The sequence below is a fragment of the Taudactylus pleione genome, unplaced genomic scaffold (assembly GCF_031769625.1).
Source record: "Taudactylus pleione unplaced genomic scaffold, aTauple2 ptg001781l, whole genome shotgun sequence".
NCBI lineage: Eukaryota > Metazoa > Chordata > Amphibia > Anura > Myobatrachidae > Taudactylus > Taudactylus pleione.
This window is the reverse complement of record NW_028286178.1, coordinates 395,870-411,630: the sequence shown is the minus strand read 5'-3', so window position 1 is coordinate 411,630 and position 15,761 is coordinate 395,870. Positions and strand designations below refer to the sequence as shown.

Sequence of the window (15,761 nt, the reverse complement as noted above, 5' to 3'; positions counted from 1 at the left end):
TGACCAGTCTCCTCCCCACACTATCTGGTGTATCTCTTACATCAGGAGCCATCAGTCCCTATTATACTCCTGCTCTCCTCCTCACTTCATGTCACTGTGTGTTACCATCCCAGAGATCTGACCAGTCTCCTCCCCCTCACATTCTCTGGTGTATCTCATATATCAGGAGCCATCAGCCCCTATTATATTCCGGCTGTCCCCCTCACATCATGTCACTGTGTGTTACCAGCCCAGAGATCTGACCAGTCTCCTCCCCACACTCTCTGGTGTATCTCATACATCAGGAGCCATCAGCCCCTATTATATTCCTGCTCTCCCCCTCACATCATGTCACGGTGTATTACCATCCCAGAGATCTGACCATTCTCCTCCCCCTCACATTCTCTGGTGTATCTCATATATCAGGAGCCATCAGCCCCTATTATATTCCTGCTCTCCCCCTCACATCATGTAACTGTGTGTTACCAGCCCAGAGATCTGACCAGTCTCCTCCCCACACTATCTGCTGTATCTCATACATCAGGAGCCATGAGTACCTATTAAACTCCTGCTCTCCTCCTCACAACATGTCACTGTGTGCTACCATCCCAGAGATCTGACCAGTCTCCTCCCCCTCACATTCTCTGGTGTATCTCATATCAGGAGCCATCAGCCCCTATTATATTCCTGCTGTCCCCCTCACATCATGTCACTGTGTGTTAGTAGCCTAGATATCTGACCAGTCTCCTCCCCACACTCTCTGGTGTATCTCATACATCAGGAGCCATCAGCCCCTATTATACTCCTGCTCTCCCCCTCACATCATGTCACTGTGTGTTACCAGCCCAGAGATCTGACCAGTCTCCTCCCCACACTCTCTGGTGTATCTCATACATCAGGAGCCATCAGCCCCTATTATACTCCTGCTCTCCCCCTCACATCATGTCACTGTGTGTTACCAGACCAGAGATCTGACCAGTCTCCTCCCCCTCACACTCTCTGGTGTATCTCATATATCAGGAGCCATCGGCCCCTATTATATTCCTTTTCTCCCCCCTCACATCATGTCACTGTGTGTTACCAGCCCAGAGATCTAACCAGTCTCCTCCCCACACTCTCTGGTGTATCTCATACATCAGGAGCCATCAGCCCCTATTATACTCCTGCTCTCCCCCTCACATCATGTCACTGTGTGTTACCAGCCCAGAGATCTGACCAGTCTGTTCCCCACACTCTCTGGTGTATCTCATACATCAGGAGCCATCAGCCCCTATTATACTCCTGCTCTCCCCATCACATCATGTCACTGTGTGTTATCAGCCCAGAGATCTGACCAGTCTCCCCCCTACACTATCTGGTGTATCCCTTACTTAAGGAGCCATCAGTCCCTATTATACTCCTGCTCTCCTCCTCACATCATGTCACTGTGTGCTACCATCCCAGAGATCTGACCAGTCTCCTCCCCCTCACATTCTCTGGTGTATCTCATATATCAGGAGCCATCCTTCCGTATTATACTCCTGCTCTCCCCCTCTCATCATATCATTGTGTGTTACCAGCCCAGAGATCTGACCAGTCTCCTCCCCACACTATCTGCTGTATCTCATACATCAGTAGCCATCAGTACCTATTAAACTCCTGCTCTCCTCCTGACATCATGTCACTGTGTGTTACCATCCCAGAGATCTGACCATTCTCCTCCTCCTCACATTCTCTGGTGTATCTCATACATCAGGAGCCATCAGCCCCTATTATATTCCTGCTCTCCCCCTCACATCATGTAACTGTATGTTACCAGCCCAGAGATCTGACCAGTCTCCTCCCCACACTATCTGCTGTATCTCATACTTCAGGAGCCATGAGTACCTATTAAACTCCTGCTCTCCTCTTCACATCATGTCACTGTGTGTTACCATCCCAGAGATCTGACCATTCTCCTCCCCCTCACATTCTCTGGTGTATCTCATATATCAGGAGCCATCAGCCCCTATTATATTCCTGCTCTCCCCCTCACATCATGTCACTGTGTGTTACCAGGCCAGAAGTCTAACCAGTCTCCTCTCCACACTCTCTGGTGTATCTCATGCATCAGGAGCCATCAGCCCCTATTATGCTCCTGCTCTCCCCCTCACATCATGTCACTGTGTGTTACCAGCCCAGAGATCTGACCAGTCTCCTCCCCACACTCTCTGGTGTTTCTCATACATCAGGAGCCATCAGCCCCTATTATACTCCTGCTCTCCCCCTCACATCATGTCACTGTGTGTTACCAGCCCAGAGGTCTGACCAGTCTCCTCCCCACACTCTCTGGTGTATCTCATACATCAGGAGCCATCAGCCCCTATTATACTCCTGCTCTCCCCCTCACATCATGTCACTGTGTGTTACCAGACCAGAGATCTGACCAGTCTCCTCCCCCTCACACTCTCTGGTGTATCTCATATATCAGGAGCCATCAGCCCCTATTATATTCCTTTTCTCCCCCCTCACATCATGTCACTGTGTGTTACCAGCCCAGAGATCTAACCAGTCTCCTCCCCACACTCTCTGGTGTATCTCATACATCAGGAGCCATCAGCCCCTATTATACTCCTGCTCTCCCCCTCACATCATGTCACTGTGTGTTACCAGCCCAGAGATCTGACCAGTCTCCTCCCCACACTATCTGGTGTATCTCTTACATCAGGAGCCATCAGTCCCTATTATACTCCTGCTCTCCTCCTCACATCATGTCACTGTGTGTTACCATCCCAGAGATCTGACCAGTCTCCTCCCCCTCACATTCTCTGGTGTATCTCATATATCAGGAGCCATCAGCCCCTATTATATTCCGGCTGTCCCCCTCACATCATGTCACTGTGTGTTACCAGCCCAGAGATCTGACCAGTCTCCTCCCCACACTCTCTGGTGTATCTCATACATCAGGAGCCATCAGCCCCTATTATATTCCTGCTCTCCCCCTCACATCATGTCACGGTGTATTACCATCCCAGAGATCTGACCATTCTCCTCCCCCTCACATTCTCTGGTGTATCTCATATATCAGGAGCCATCAGCCCCTATTATATTCCTGCTCTCCCCCTCACATCATGTAACTGTGTGTTACCAGCCCAGAGATCTGACCAGTCTCCTCCCCACACTATCTGCTGTATCTCATACATCAGGAGCCATGAGTACCTATTAAACTCCTGCTCTCCTCCTCACAACATGTCACTGTGTGCTACCATCCCAGAGATCTGACCAGTCTCCTCCCCCTCACATTCTCTGGTGTATCTCATATCAGGAGCCATCAGCCCCTATTATATTCCTGCTGTTCCCCTCACATCATGTCACTGTGTGTTAGTAGCCTAGATATCTGACCAGTCTCCTCCCCACACTCTCTGGTGTATCTCATACATCAGGAGCCATCAGCCCCTATTATACTCCTGCTCTCCCCCTCACATCATGTCACTGTGTGTTACCAGCCCAGAGATCTGACCAGTCTCCTCCCCACACTCTCTGGTGTATCTCATACATCAGGAGCCATCAGACCCTATTATACTCCTGCTCTCCGCCTCACATCATGTCACTGTGTGTTACCAGCCCAGAGATCTGACCAGTCTCCTCCCCACACATTCTGGTGTATCTCTTACATCAGGAGCTATCAGCCCCTATTATACTCCTGCTCTCCTCCTCACATCATGTCACTGTGTGTTACCATCCCAGAGATCTGACCAGTCTCCTCCCCCTCACATTCTCTGGTGTATCTCATATATCAGGAGCCATCAGCCCCTATTATATTCCTGCTCTCCCCCTCACATCATGTCACTGTGTGTTACCAGCCCAGAGATCTAACCAGTCTCCTCTCCACACTCTCTGTGTATCTCATACATCAGGAGCCATCAGCCTCTATTATACTCCTGCTCTCCTCCTCACATCATGTCACTGTGTATTACCAGCCCAGAGATCTGACCAGTCTCCTCCCCCTCACACTCTCTGGTGTATCTCATGCATCAGGAGCCATCGGCCCCTTTTATGCTCCTGCTCTCCCCCTCACATCATGTCACTGTGTGTTACCAGCCCAGACATCTGACCAGTCTCCTCTCCACACTCTCTGTGTATCTCATACATCAGGAGCCATCAGCCCCTATTATACTCCTGCTCTCCCCCTCACATCATGTCACTGTGTGTTACCAGCCCAGATATCTTACCAGTCTCCTCCCCACACTCTCTGGTGTATCTCATACATCAGGAGCCATCAGCCCCTATTATACTCCTGCTCTCCCCCTCACATCATGTCACTGTGTGTTACCAGCCCAGAGATCTGACCAGTCTCATCCCCCTCACACTCTCTGGTGTATCTCATATATCAGGAGCCACCAGCCCCTATTATATTCCTGCTCTCCCTCTCACATCATGTCACTGTGTGATACTAGCCCAGAGATCTAACCAGTCTCCTCCCCACACTCTCTGGTGTATCTCTTACATCAGGAGCCATCAGCCCCTATTATACTCCTGTTCTCCCCCTCACATCATGTCACTGTGTGTTACCAGCCCAGAGATCTGACCAGTCTCCTCCCCACACTCTCTGGTGTTTCTCATACATCAGGAGCCATCAGCCCCTATTATACTCCTGCTCTCCCCCTCACATCATGTCACTGTGTGTTACCAGCCCAGAGGTCTGACCAGTCTCCTCCCCACACTCTCTGGTGTATCTCATACATCAGGAGCCATCAGCCCCTATTATACTCCTGCTCTCCCCCTCACATCATGTCACTGTGTGTTACCAGACCAGAGATCTGACCAGTCTCCTCCCCCTCACACTCTCTGGTGTATCTCATATATCAGGAGCCATCAGCCCCTATTATATTCCTTTTCTCCCCTCTCACATCATGTCACTGTGTGTTACCAGCCCAGAGATCTAACCAGTCTCCTCCCCACACTCTCTGGTGTATCTCATACATCAGGAGCCATCAGCCCCTATTATACTCCTGCTCTCCCCCTCACATCATGTCACTGTGTGTTACCAGCCCAGAGATCTGACCAGTCTCCTCCCCACACTATCTGGTGTATCTCTTACATCAGGAGCCATCAGTCCCTATTATACTCCTGCTCTCCTCCTCACATCATGTCACTGTGTGTTACCATCCCAGAGATCTGACCAGTCTCCTCCCCCTCACATTCTCTGGTGTATCTCATATATCAGGAGCCATCAGCCCCTATTATATTCCGGCTCTCCCCCTCACATCATGTCACTGTGTGTTACCAGCCCAGAGATCTGACCAGTCTCCTCCCCACTCTCTCTGGTGTATCTCATACATCAGGAGCCATCAGACCCTATTATACTCCTGCTCTCCGCCTCACATCATGTCACTGTGTGTTACCAGCCCAGAGATCTGACCAGTCTCCTCCCCCTCACACTCTCTGGTGTATCTCATATATCAGGAGCCACCAGCCCCTATTATATTCCTGCTCTCCCCCTCACATCATGTCACTGTGTGATACTAGCCCAGAGATCTAACCAGTCTCCTCCCCACACTCTCTGGTGTATCTCTTACATCAGGAGCCATCAGCCCCTATTATACTCCTGTTCTCCCCCTCACATCATGTCACTGTGTGTTACAGCCCAGAGATCTGACCAGTCTCCTCTCCACACTCTCTGTGTATCTCATATATCAGGAGCCATCAGCCCCTATTATACTGCTGCTCTCCCCCTCACATCTTGTCACTGTGTGTTACCAGCCCAGAGATCTTACCAGTCTCCTCCCCACACTCTCTGGTGTATCTCATTCATCAGGAGCCATCAGCCCCTATTATACTCCTGCTCTCCCCCTCACATCATGTCACTGTGTGATACTAGCCCAGAGATCTAACCAGTCTCCTCCCCACACTCTCTGGTGTATCTCTTACATCAGGAGCCATCAGCCCCTATTATACTCCTGTTCTCCCCCTCACATCATGTCACTGTGTGTTACAGCCCAGAGATCTGACCAGTCTTCTCCCCACACTCTCTGGTGTATCTCATACATCAGGAGCTATCGGCCCCTATCATACTCCTGCTCTCCCCCTCACATCATGTCACTGTGTGTTACCAGCCCAGAGATCTGACCAGTCTCCTCCCCCTCACACTCTCTGGTGTATCTCATATATCAGGATCCATCAGCCCCTATTATATTCCTGCTCTCCCCCTCACATCATGTCACTGTGTTTTACCAGCCCAGAGATCTAACCAGTCTTCTCCCCACACTCTCTGGTGTATCTCATACATCAGGAGCTATCAGCCCCTATTATACTCCTGCTCTCCCCCTCACATCATGTCACTGTGTGTTACCAGCCCAGAGATCTGACCAGTCTCCTCCCCCTCACACTCTCTGGTGTATCTCATATATCAAGAGCCATCAGCCCCTATTATATTCCTGCTCTCCCCCTCACATCATGTCACTGTGTGTTACCAGCCCAGAGATCTAACCAGTCTCCTCCCCACACTCTCTGGTGTATCTCATGCATCAGGAGCCATCGGCCCCTTTTATGCTCCTGCTCTCCCCCTCACATCATGTCACTGTGTGTTACCAGCCCAGAGATCTGACCAGTCTCCTCTCCACACTCTCTGTGTATCTCATATATCAGGAGCCATCAGCCCCTATTATACTGCTGCTCTCCCCCTCACATCTTGTCACTGTGTGTTACCAGCCCAGAGATCTTACCAGTCTCCTCCCCACACTCTCTGGTGTATCTCATTCATCAGGAGCCATCAGCCCCTATTATACTCCTGCTCTCCCCCTCACATCATGTCACTGTGTGTTACCAGCCCAGAGATCTGACCAGTCTCCTCCCCCTCACACTCTCTGGTGTATCTCATATATCAGGAGCCATCAGCCCCTATTATATTCCTGCTCTCCCCTTCACATCATGTCACTGTGTGTTACCAGCCCAGTGATCTAACCAGTCTCCTCCCCACACTCTGGTGTATCTCTTACATCAGGAGCCATCAGCCCCTATTATACTCCTGTTCTCCCCCTCACATCATGTCACTGTGTGTTACAGCCCAGAGATCTGAGCAGTCTTCTCCCCACACTCTCTGGTGTATCTCATACATCAGGAGCTATCAGCCCCTATTATACTCCTGCTCTCCCCCTCACATCATGTCACTGTGTGTTACCAGCCCAGAGATCTGACCAGTCTCCTCCCCCTCACACTCTCTGGTGTATCTCATACATCAGGAGCCATCGGCCCCTTTTATGCTCCTGCTCTCCCCCTCAAATTATGTCACTGTGTGTTACCAGCCCAGAGATCTGACCAGTCTCCTCCCCACACTCTCTGTGTATCTCATACATCAGGAGCCATCAACCCCTATTATACTCCTGCTCTCCCCCTCACATCATGTCACTGTGTGTTACCAGCCCAGAGATCTGACCAGTCTCCTCCCCACACTCTCTGGTGTATCTCATATATCAGGAGCCATCAACCCCTATTATACTCCTGCTCTCCCCCTCACATCATGTCACTGTGTGTTACCAGACCAGAGATCTGACCAGTCTCCTCCCCCTCACACTCTCTGGTGTATCTCATATATCAGGAGCCATCAGCCCCTATTATATTCCTGCTCTCCCCCCTCACATCATGTCACTGTGTGTTACCAGCCCAGAGATCTAACCAGTCTCCTCCCCACACTCTCTGGTGTATCTCTTACATCAGGATCCATCAGCCCCTATTATACTCCTGTTCTCCCCCCCTCACATCATGTCACTGTGTGTTACAGCCCAGAGATCTGACCAGTCTTCTCCCCACACTCTCTGTTGTATCTCATACATCAGGAGCTATCAGCCCCTATTATAATCCTGCTCTCCCCCTCACATCATGTCACTGTGTGTTGCCAGCCCAGAGATCTGACCAGTCTCCTCCCCACACTATCTGTTGTATCTCATACATCAGGAGCCATCAGTACCTATTAAACTCCTGCTCTCCTCCTCACATCATGTCACTGTGTGTTACCATCCCAGAGATCTGACCAGTCTCCTCCCCCTCACATTCTCTGGTGTATCTCATATATCAGGAGCCATCAGCCCCTATTATATTCCTGCTCTCCCCCTCACATCATGTCACTGTGTGTTACCAGCCCAGAGACCTGACCAGTCTCCTCCCCCTCACACTCTCTGGTGTATCTCTTACATCAGGAGCCATCAGCCCCTATTATACTCCTGTTCTCCCCCTCACATCATGTCACTGTGTGTTACAGCCCAGAGATCTGAGCAGTCTTCTCCCCACACTCTCTGGTGTATCTCATACATCAGGAACTATCAGCCCCTATTATACTCCTGTTCTCCCCCTCACATCATGTCACTGTGTGTTACCAGCCCAGAGATCTGACCAGTCTCCTCCCCCTCACACTCTCTGGTGTATCTCATACATCAGGAGCCATCGGCCCCTTTTATGCTCCTGCTCTCCCCCTCATATCATGCAACTACCAGTCCATTGAAACATCACACACAGAGCTATAACCTCACACCCTTTATTCCACAATGGCTCCATCCAGTCTCTGTGCTTGGATGCTCTGTACTGTTGCGTTTTATCTGCTGACCTGTCTCTATATCATGCTCTGTCCTTCTGTTTTACTTTTTCTGCTTTCTTCCTCCTTCTGCTGTTGCCCATATGTGCCCTGCGCCATACCCCTACCCTGTCCTGCTGCCTCCCCCGCTCTGTGCCCTGCGGCATTCCCCTACCCTGTCCTGCTGCCTCCCCAGCTCTGTGCCCTGCGGCATTCCCCTACCCTCTCATGCTGCCTCCCCCACTCTGTGCCCTGCACCATTCCCCTACCCTGGCCTGCTGCCTCCCCCGCTGTGCCCTGCGGAATTCCCCTACCCTGTCTTGCTGCCTCCCCGCTATGTACCCTGCGGCATTCCCCTACCCTGTCCTGCTTCCTCCCCCACTCTGTGCCCTGCACCATTCCCCTACCCTGTCCTGCTGCCTCCCCCACTCTGTGCCCTGCACCATTCCCCTACCCTGTCCTGCTGCCTACCCCGCTCTGTGCCCTGCGCCATACCCCTACCCTGTCCTGCTGCCTCCCCCGCTCTGTGGCCTGCTCCATTCCCCTTCTCTGTCCTGCTGCCTCCCCCTCTGTGCTCTGCGCCATTCCCCTACTCTGTCCTGCTGCCTCCCCCTCTCTGTGCCCTGCACCATTCCCCTACCCTGTCCTGCTGCCTCCCCGCTCTGTGCCCTGCACCATTCCCCTACCCTGTCCTGCAGCTTCCCCCTCTCTATGTCCAGCTGCCTCCCCCGCTCTGTGCCCTGCACCATTCCCCTACCCTGTTCTGCAGCCTCCCTCGCTCTATGTCCTGCTGCCTCCCCCGCTCTGTGCCCTGCAGCATTCCCCTACCCTGTCCTGCTGCTTCACCGCTCTGTGCCCTGCACCATTCCCCTACCCTGTCCTGCAGCCTCCCCTGCTCTGTGCCCTGTGCCATTCCCATACCCTGTCCTGCTGCCTCCCCTGCTCTGTGCCCTGCGCCATTCCCCTACCCTGTCCTGCTGCCTAACCCGCTCTGTGCCCTGCACCATTCCCCTACCTTGTCCTGCTGCCTCCCCCCACTCTGTACCCTGCACCATTCCCCTACCCTGTCCTGCTGCCTCCCCCCTCTGTGCCACCATCATTCTGTGTTGCTCTGTCCTATCGCTCTCCTTCCCTCTCAGCGGTAATATACAGTGACTCATTACCCTAAGTTAGTAGCATGGCTCTGGTGGGGTTACTCTCCCTGATGGTGACCAGAAGACTATATAGAGGCTGTTTTTGTTACATATATATCCACCTGGTAACTTTTTGTAGTGTGGACGCAGTTGTTGGTAATTAGCCCACAAGTTTCCTGTGTGTATGTGTGAGGGTGGTCTAGACGGGCATTGTGGTTCACCAACGTCACTGGCTTTTGAGGCTTCCTGCTCTGTGTTGATGGCTAGGGAACGTTACCCAGGAAAGTCTGCATTTAGGGGGAGATATACATTGGTGATGGGCCATCTGCCTGTCCCTGGTGCTGGTCTATGACATGTGCTGATAATGTGCTTGTGCCAGTTTATGTCAATATTTTATCTGTTCATCGTGAGTCTTTATTGTTGGTTCATTTGTAAATGTTATAATGTGGTCATAGCTCTTACCTGCAATTTAAACAAATAAACGCTTTATTTATTATAGTAACATGGTGGAGTGATGGTTAGCATTACTGCCAAACAGCACTGAGTTCAATTCCCAGCCAAGGTGCTTCGTGGAGTTTGTATGTGTTTCTTCCAAAAATCATACTGGTAGGTTAATTGGCTACTGACACAAATTAATCATAATGTGAGTGCGAGGTAGATACAGTAGGGATTATAGATTGTAAACTCCAGTGGTGCAGGGACTGATGTGAATAACTAAATATTCTTTGTAAATTTCTGCTCAGTATATCTGTGCTGTATAAAGTGCTTCTCAGTATGTCTGTGCTATATAATGTGCTTCTCAGTATGTCTGCTATATAAAGTGCTTCTCAGTGTCTGTGCTATATAAAGTGCTTCTCAGTGTCTGTGCTATATAAAGTGCTTCTCAGTGTCTGTGCTATATAAAGTGCTTCTCAGTGTGTCTGTGCTATATAAAGTGCTTCTCAGTGTCTGTGCTATATAAGTGCTTCTCAGTGTGTCTGTGCTATATAAAGTGCTTCTCAGTGTCTGTGCTATATAAAGTGCTTCTCAGTATGTCTGTGCTATATAAAGTGCTTCTCAGTGTGTCTGCTATATAAAGTGCTTCTCAGTGTCTGTGCTATATAAGTGCTTCTCAGTGTGTCTGTGCTGTATAAAGTGCTTCTCAGTGTCTGTGCTATATAAAGTGCTTCTCAGTGTGTCTGTGCTATATAAAGTGCTTCTCAGTGTGTCTGCTATATAAAGTGCTTCTCAGTGTGTCTTTGCTATATAAAGTGCTTCTCAGTGTGTCTTTGCTATATAATGTGCTTCTCAGTATGTCTGTTTTATATAAAGTGCTTCTCAGTATGTCTGTGCTATAAAAAGTGCTTCTCAGTATGTCTGTGCTATATAAAGTGCTTCTCAGTGTTGCTGTGCTATATAAAGTGCTTCTCAGTGTGTCTGTTTTATATAAAGTGCTTCTCAGTATGTCTGTGCTATAAAAAGTGCTTCTCAGTATGTCTGTGCTATATAAAGTGCTTCTCAGTATGTCTGTGCTATATAAAGTGCTTCTCAGTATGTCTGTGTTATATAAAGTGCTTCTCAGTATGTCTGTGCTATATAAAGTGCTTCTCAATGTGTCTGTGCTATATAAAGTCCTTCTCAGTATGTCTGTTTTATATAAAGTGCTTCTCAGTGTGTCTGTGCTATATAAAGTGCTTCTCAGTATGTCTGTGCTATATAAAGTGCTTCTCAGTATGTCTGTGTTATATAAAGTGCTTCTCAGTATGTCTGTGCTATATAAAATGCTTCTCAGTATGTCTGTGTTATATAAAGTGCTTCTCAGTATGTCTGTGCTATATAAAGTGCTTCTCAGTATGTCTGTGTTATATAAAGTGCTTCTCAGTATGTCTGTGCTATATAAAGTGCTTCTCAATGTGTCTGTGCTATATAAAGTCCTTCTCAGTATGTCTGTTTTATATAAAGTGCTTCTCAGTATGTCTGTGCTATATAATGTGCTTCTCAGTATGTCTGTGTTATATAAAGTGCTTCTCAGTATGTCTGTGCTATATAAAGTGCTTCTTAATGTGTCTGTGCTATATAAAGTGCTTCTCAGTGTGTCTTTGCTATATAAAGTCCTTCTCAATATGTCTGTGCTATATAAAGTGCTTCTCAGTATGTCTGTGCTATATAATGTGCTTCTCAGTGTGTCTGTGCTATATAAAGTGCTTCTCAATGTGTCTGTGCTATATAAAGTGCTTCTCAGTGTGTCTGTGCTATATAAAGTGCTTCTCAGTGTGCCTGTGCTGTATAAAGTGCTTCTCAGTGTGTCTGTGCTATATAAAGTGCTTCTCAGTGTGCCTGTGCTGTATAAAGTGCTTCTCAGTGTGTCTGTGCTATATAAAGTGCTTCTCAGTATGTATGTGCTGTATAAAGTGCTTCTCAGTATGTCTGTGCTGTATAAAGTGCTTCTCATTATGTGTGTGCTATATAAAGTGCTTCTCAGTGTGTCTGTGCTATATAAAGTGCTTCTCAGTGTGTCTGTGCTATATAAAGTCCTTCTCAGTATGTCTGTGCTATATAAAGTGCTTCTCAGTATGTCTGTGCTATATAAAGTGCTTCTCAGTATGTCTGCTATATAAAGTGCTTCTCAGTATGTCTGTGCTATATAAAGTGCTTCTCAGTATGTCTGTGCTATATAAAGTGCTTCTCAGTATGTCTGTGCTATATAAAGTGCTTCTCAGTATGTTTGTGCTATATAACGTGCTGCTCAGTGTGTCTGTGCTATATAAAATGCTTCTCAGTGTGTCTGTGCTATATAAAGTGCTGCTCAGTATGTCTATGCTATATAAAAAGCTGTAATTAATAATAGTTATTGTATTTCCAGTAGATGGACGCACAAGCAGGAATGACTTGGAGGGAGATCTCATCTTGTCTACAGATATTAAAACAGAAGATAACATCACACAGGAATCTCCAGTAGATAATCTCGTTATGCTAAATATACATCCAGTACCTCACAGTGCAGCTATATCATCTAATTTTTATCATTATCCGGACTGTTCTCCTGATACCCCAGCTTTTGTTACACATAGTGCAGCTCATACACCTGATAAATTATTTCCGTGTTCTGTGTGTGGGAAATGTTTTAAAAATAAATCAAATCTAATTACACATGAGAGAAGTCACACAGGTGAGAAACCATTTTCATGCTCTGAGTGTGGGAAATGTTTTGCACAGAAATCAAATCTAATTACACATCAAAGATGTCACACAGGTGAGAAACCATTTCCATGCTCTGTGTGTGGGAAATGTTTTACACAGAAATCAGCTCTTGTTACACATCAGAGATCACATAGGTGAGAAACCATTTCCATGCTCTGTCACACCTTGGTAGACATGAGATTTTACACAAGAGAAAAGCATTTATATGAGCTGACACAAAATAGGGTTGTAGCAACACTCTGGACACACAGTATTTTAACAGTTTAAATTATCCATCTGCTGATAATTGGGATGTGTGCCATTTATATAAAAAGAGGAATGTACGCACTAAGGAAATCTTAATAAATAATGATTATAGGGTTTGCTAAAGATGAAATACAAATGTATAATACTTTAATATGAACTATCCCAGGGGCAGTGACAGATTTCGCTATCTATGCTGTCAGGGGGTTATTTAATGTTGCCAGAAGCCGCTGTCGAGGTTTGTTACCTTCTCGCTCCCCTTACGGGATGCCATATTCTTCCGCCGCAGCTTCAGACAGCCTCCTGTGTTGCCAGGCAGCATAGATGTAGAACTAAGATGGCGCCTGCTGGAAGATAAGGACACTGGGCAGCCGCACATACTTCTGGGACCACTGGATGACGGGCACTGGCTCAGCTGTTAGCCTTTTGTTAATCTTCAGTCTTGCTTGCTATTGGTGCAATATCGTTTAAAAACGTTCCAGTCCAGCGCCATCTTGCCGGTTATAGCGTACCCTTAGCATGTGTATTCCGGTTCCTGTCAGTCAAAATTTTGATCGTGAGAGACTTTTCTGCATGGCTATGACTCCTGTGGAACATCTATTTGTTCAATCGCTGCAGTTGTCATCTAGAGCAGTGTCACCCGTGTGTAAGACCAGGCGGCAACCTAAGTACCAGTGAGCATTTCCAGCTCTAAGGGAATATTCATATCAAAAAAGGGGGGGGGAAAGGGACAGGGGTTGTCTTGAGTGGCTCATTGTTATCAAGTAAAATATAACCTTTATTAATTCAAATATAAGGAAATGGAGAAAGGGTTAATAGGTCACACCATGCCTATTGTGATTGCAAGACTACCCTGGTTATAATGACATGACTATCTCAGTATCGTCTAGTCGCCTTCAGGGGTGTGCTACTCAGGGATATATCACTACTAAATTACACAACAAGAAAATAATCCCAATACCAGTGCTCAATGTCCCAATAATGCTATAATATCACTTTTATTACTAATCATTAATTTCCACCTAAGTGCTTGGGTTAAAACACAGCAAAACACTCAATCGTGCTCAGTCACCAGTGTCTAACTCATACACTAACTAGTGCGCTGCTGTATGTGACAATATTGTGAGAATCACTATTATAATTACCAAGTAAGTATATGTATTATATAGATTACAATCAGTAGTATAATATAGTGTAAGTGTGTATATCTCTTGATACAATAGATATTAGGTTATAGCTACTTAATAGTCATATTTGTTATATAAACTCCCATCATATGGAGATCAATATGCTGTAATAAACACATGTAATCTAGCATATTCTCCGTGATTCTTATTGAACTTGCATGCCTGGATAGGCCCATCCTACATATTTGTGTGTAATTTGAATGAGATTTATTACACAGGTCTGCGAAATTTATGGTATTGAAAGCTTTTTTAATAATACTTTTATATTCTTAATTATACTCCTGTGGACATCAAGAAATAGTATATTAAAAAAAAATTACCACATCGCATTTACCTATAAGGGGGTTACAAACATTTTTAAGAAAAAACAAGAAGTTTAATTGTTTTTGACATATTTATTGGGAAATACGAAATGTAGATGATATCACTGTGTTTTTGTCTTAATTCCATAATAAAATAACAATAAAATCAAACAATAATAGAAATAAAACCATAATTATTGAAAAAATCGTGAATATCTTGGGGGGTTTTTTGTCTTCAAACTTTGTTTTTTGCTTATAAGCTTTTTCTGTGTCGTCTCTGTGTATCATCCAGCAGTAGTCAGCCATCATGCTGACGTCCCAATTACCCTGGTATCTTCTTTCTACATCTTTAACTTCTTGATGGAACCGTTCACCCTGTTCTTCATTGTAGTGTCCGAGATTATTCAGGAAATGCTCAATATGGGAATTCAAAAAATGTACCTTTAAACTCATATTGCAGCCAAGGTTTCTGTCATTATTAAGCATTTCCCTGTCTATTTCTTTGTAGTTTAGATCCTTGACATTGCCTAAAAATTTAAACTGTACTGTATGTGGTGTGTACTGTGTATGTACTGTGTGTGTGTAGTGTGTACTGTGTATGTGGTAGTAGGCAGGGGTTAAAATGAGCCGGCACAGGGCAAAACTGTTGCATCTGTTGCATTTGGTTCCACCTTCGCCAGCTCACCTTGTAGTTGTGTGGTGCAATGTTCCTTTAGACAGTATGGGGTTTAGGCCCTTTGTAGATTTCAGCTCCAGGCCCATGTGGACCTTGCAGAAAAACATGATGTGATATGCAAAATCGGGAGTCATTTTTCGTGTTCAGAAGCCAAAAATCTATACGTATGTTAAAAAAGCTTTTTCAACGCAGACCTGTGTTATTAATCTGTTTGGAGATCGCAGACCTCCGGAGAACAGTCTGCACGGGGCCAGCTCCAGCATGCGCAGTGAGGGACCATTGTCCCACTTGCGAGCGCTGTGCGCTCATGAGCGGGTCAGAATCGGGCCCAGAGTCTCCTGCCTGCTCACTGTCTAAAGCAAAATCAGCCGGGATTGGCTGCTGAAAACACATTATGCAATAGACAGCAGCTGAGCACAATATCTGAAACTTTAGCAACAGCGTATAACAAAAGACCACCCGATTTATCCAGACATCGGAAATGAGATTTAAGCAGCCCAAATGTATGCTCTATCACAGATCTAGTAGACTTACAGT

General features: G+C 46.8%; 1 protein-coding gene across 1 annotated transcript in view; it reads left to right on the top strand.

Annotated features, from left to right (window-relative positions):
- LOC148436368 (uncharacterized) overlaps positions 1-14,672 on the top strand; it is a 79,999-nt gene extending 65,327 nt beyond the window's left edge. Inside the window, exon 8 of the mRNA XM_088464987.1 lies at positions 12,482-14,672. Within this exon, the coding sequence (XP_088321113.1) occupies positions 12,482-12,954 (473 nt within the window). The 3' untranslated portion in view covers positions 12,955-14,672. The remainder of the gene's footprint in view (positions 1-12,481) is intronic.
- Positions 14,673-15,761: the final 1,089 nt, after the last annotated feature.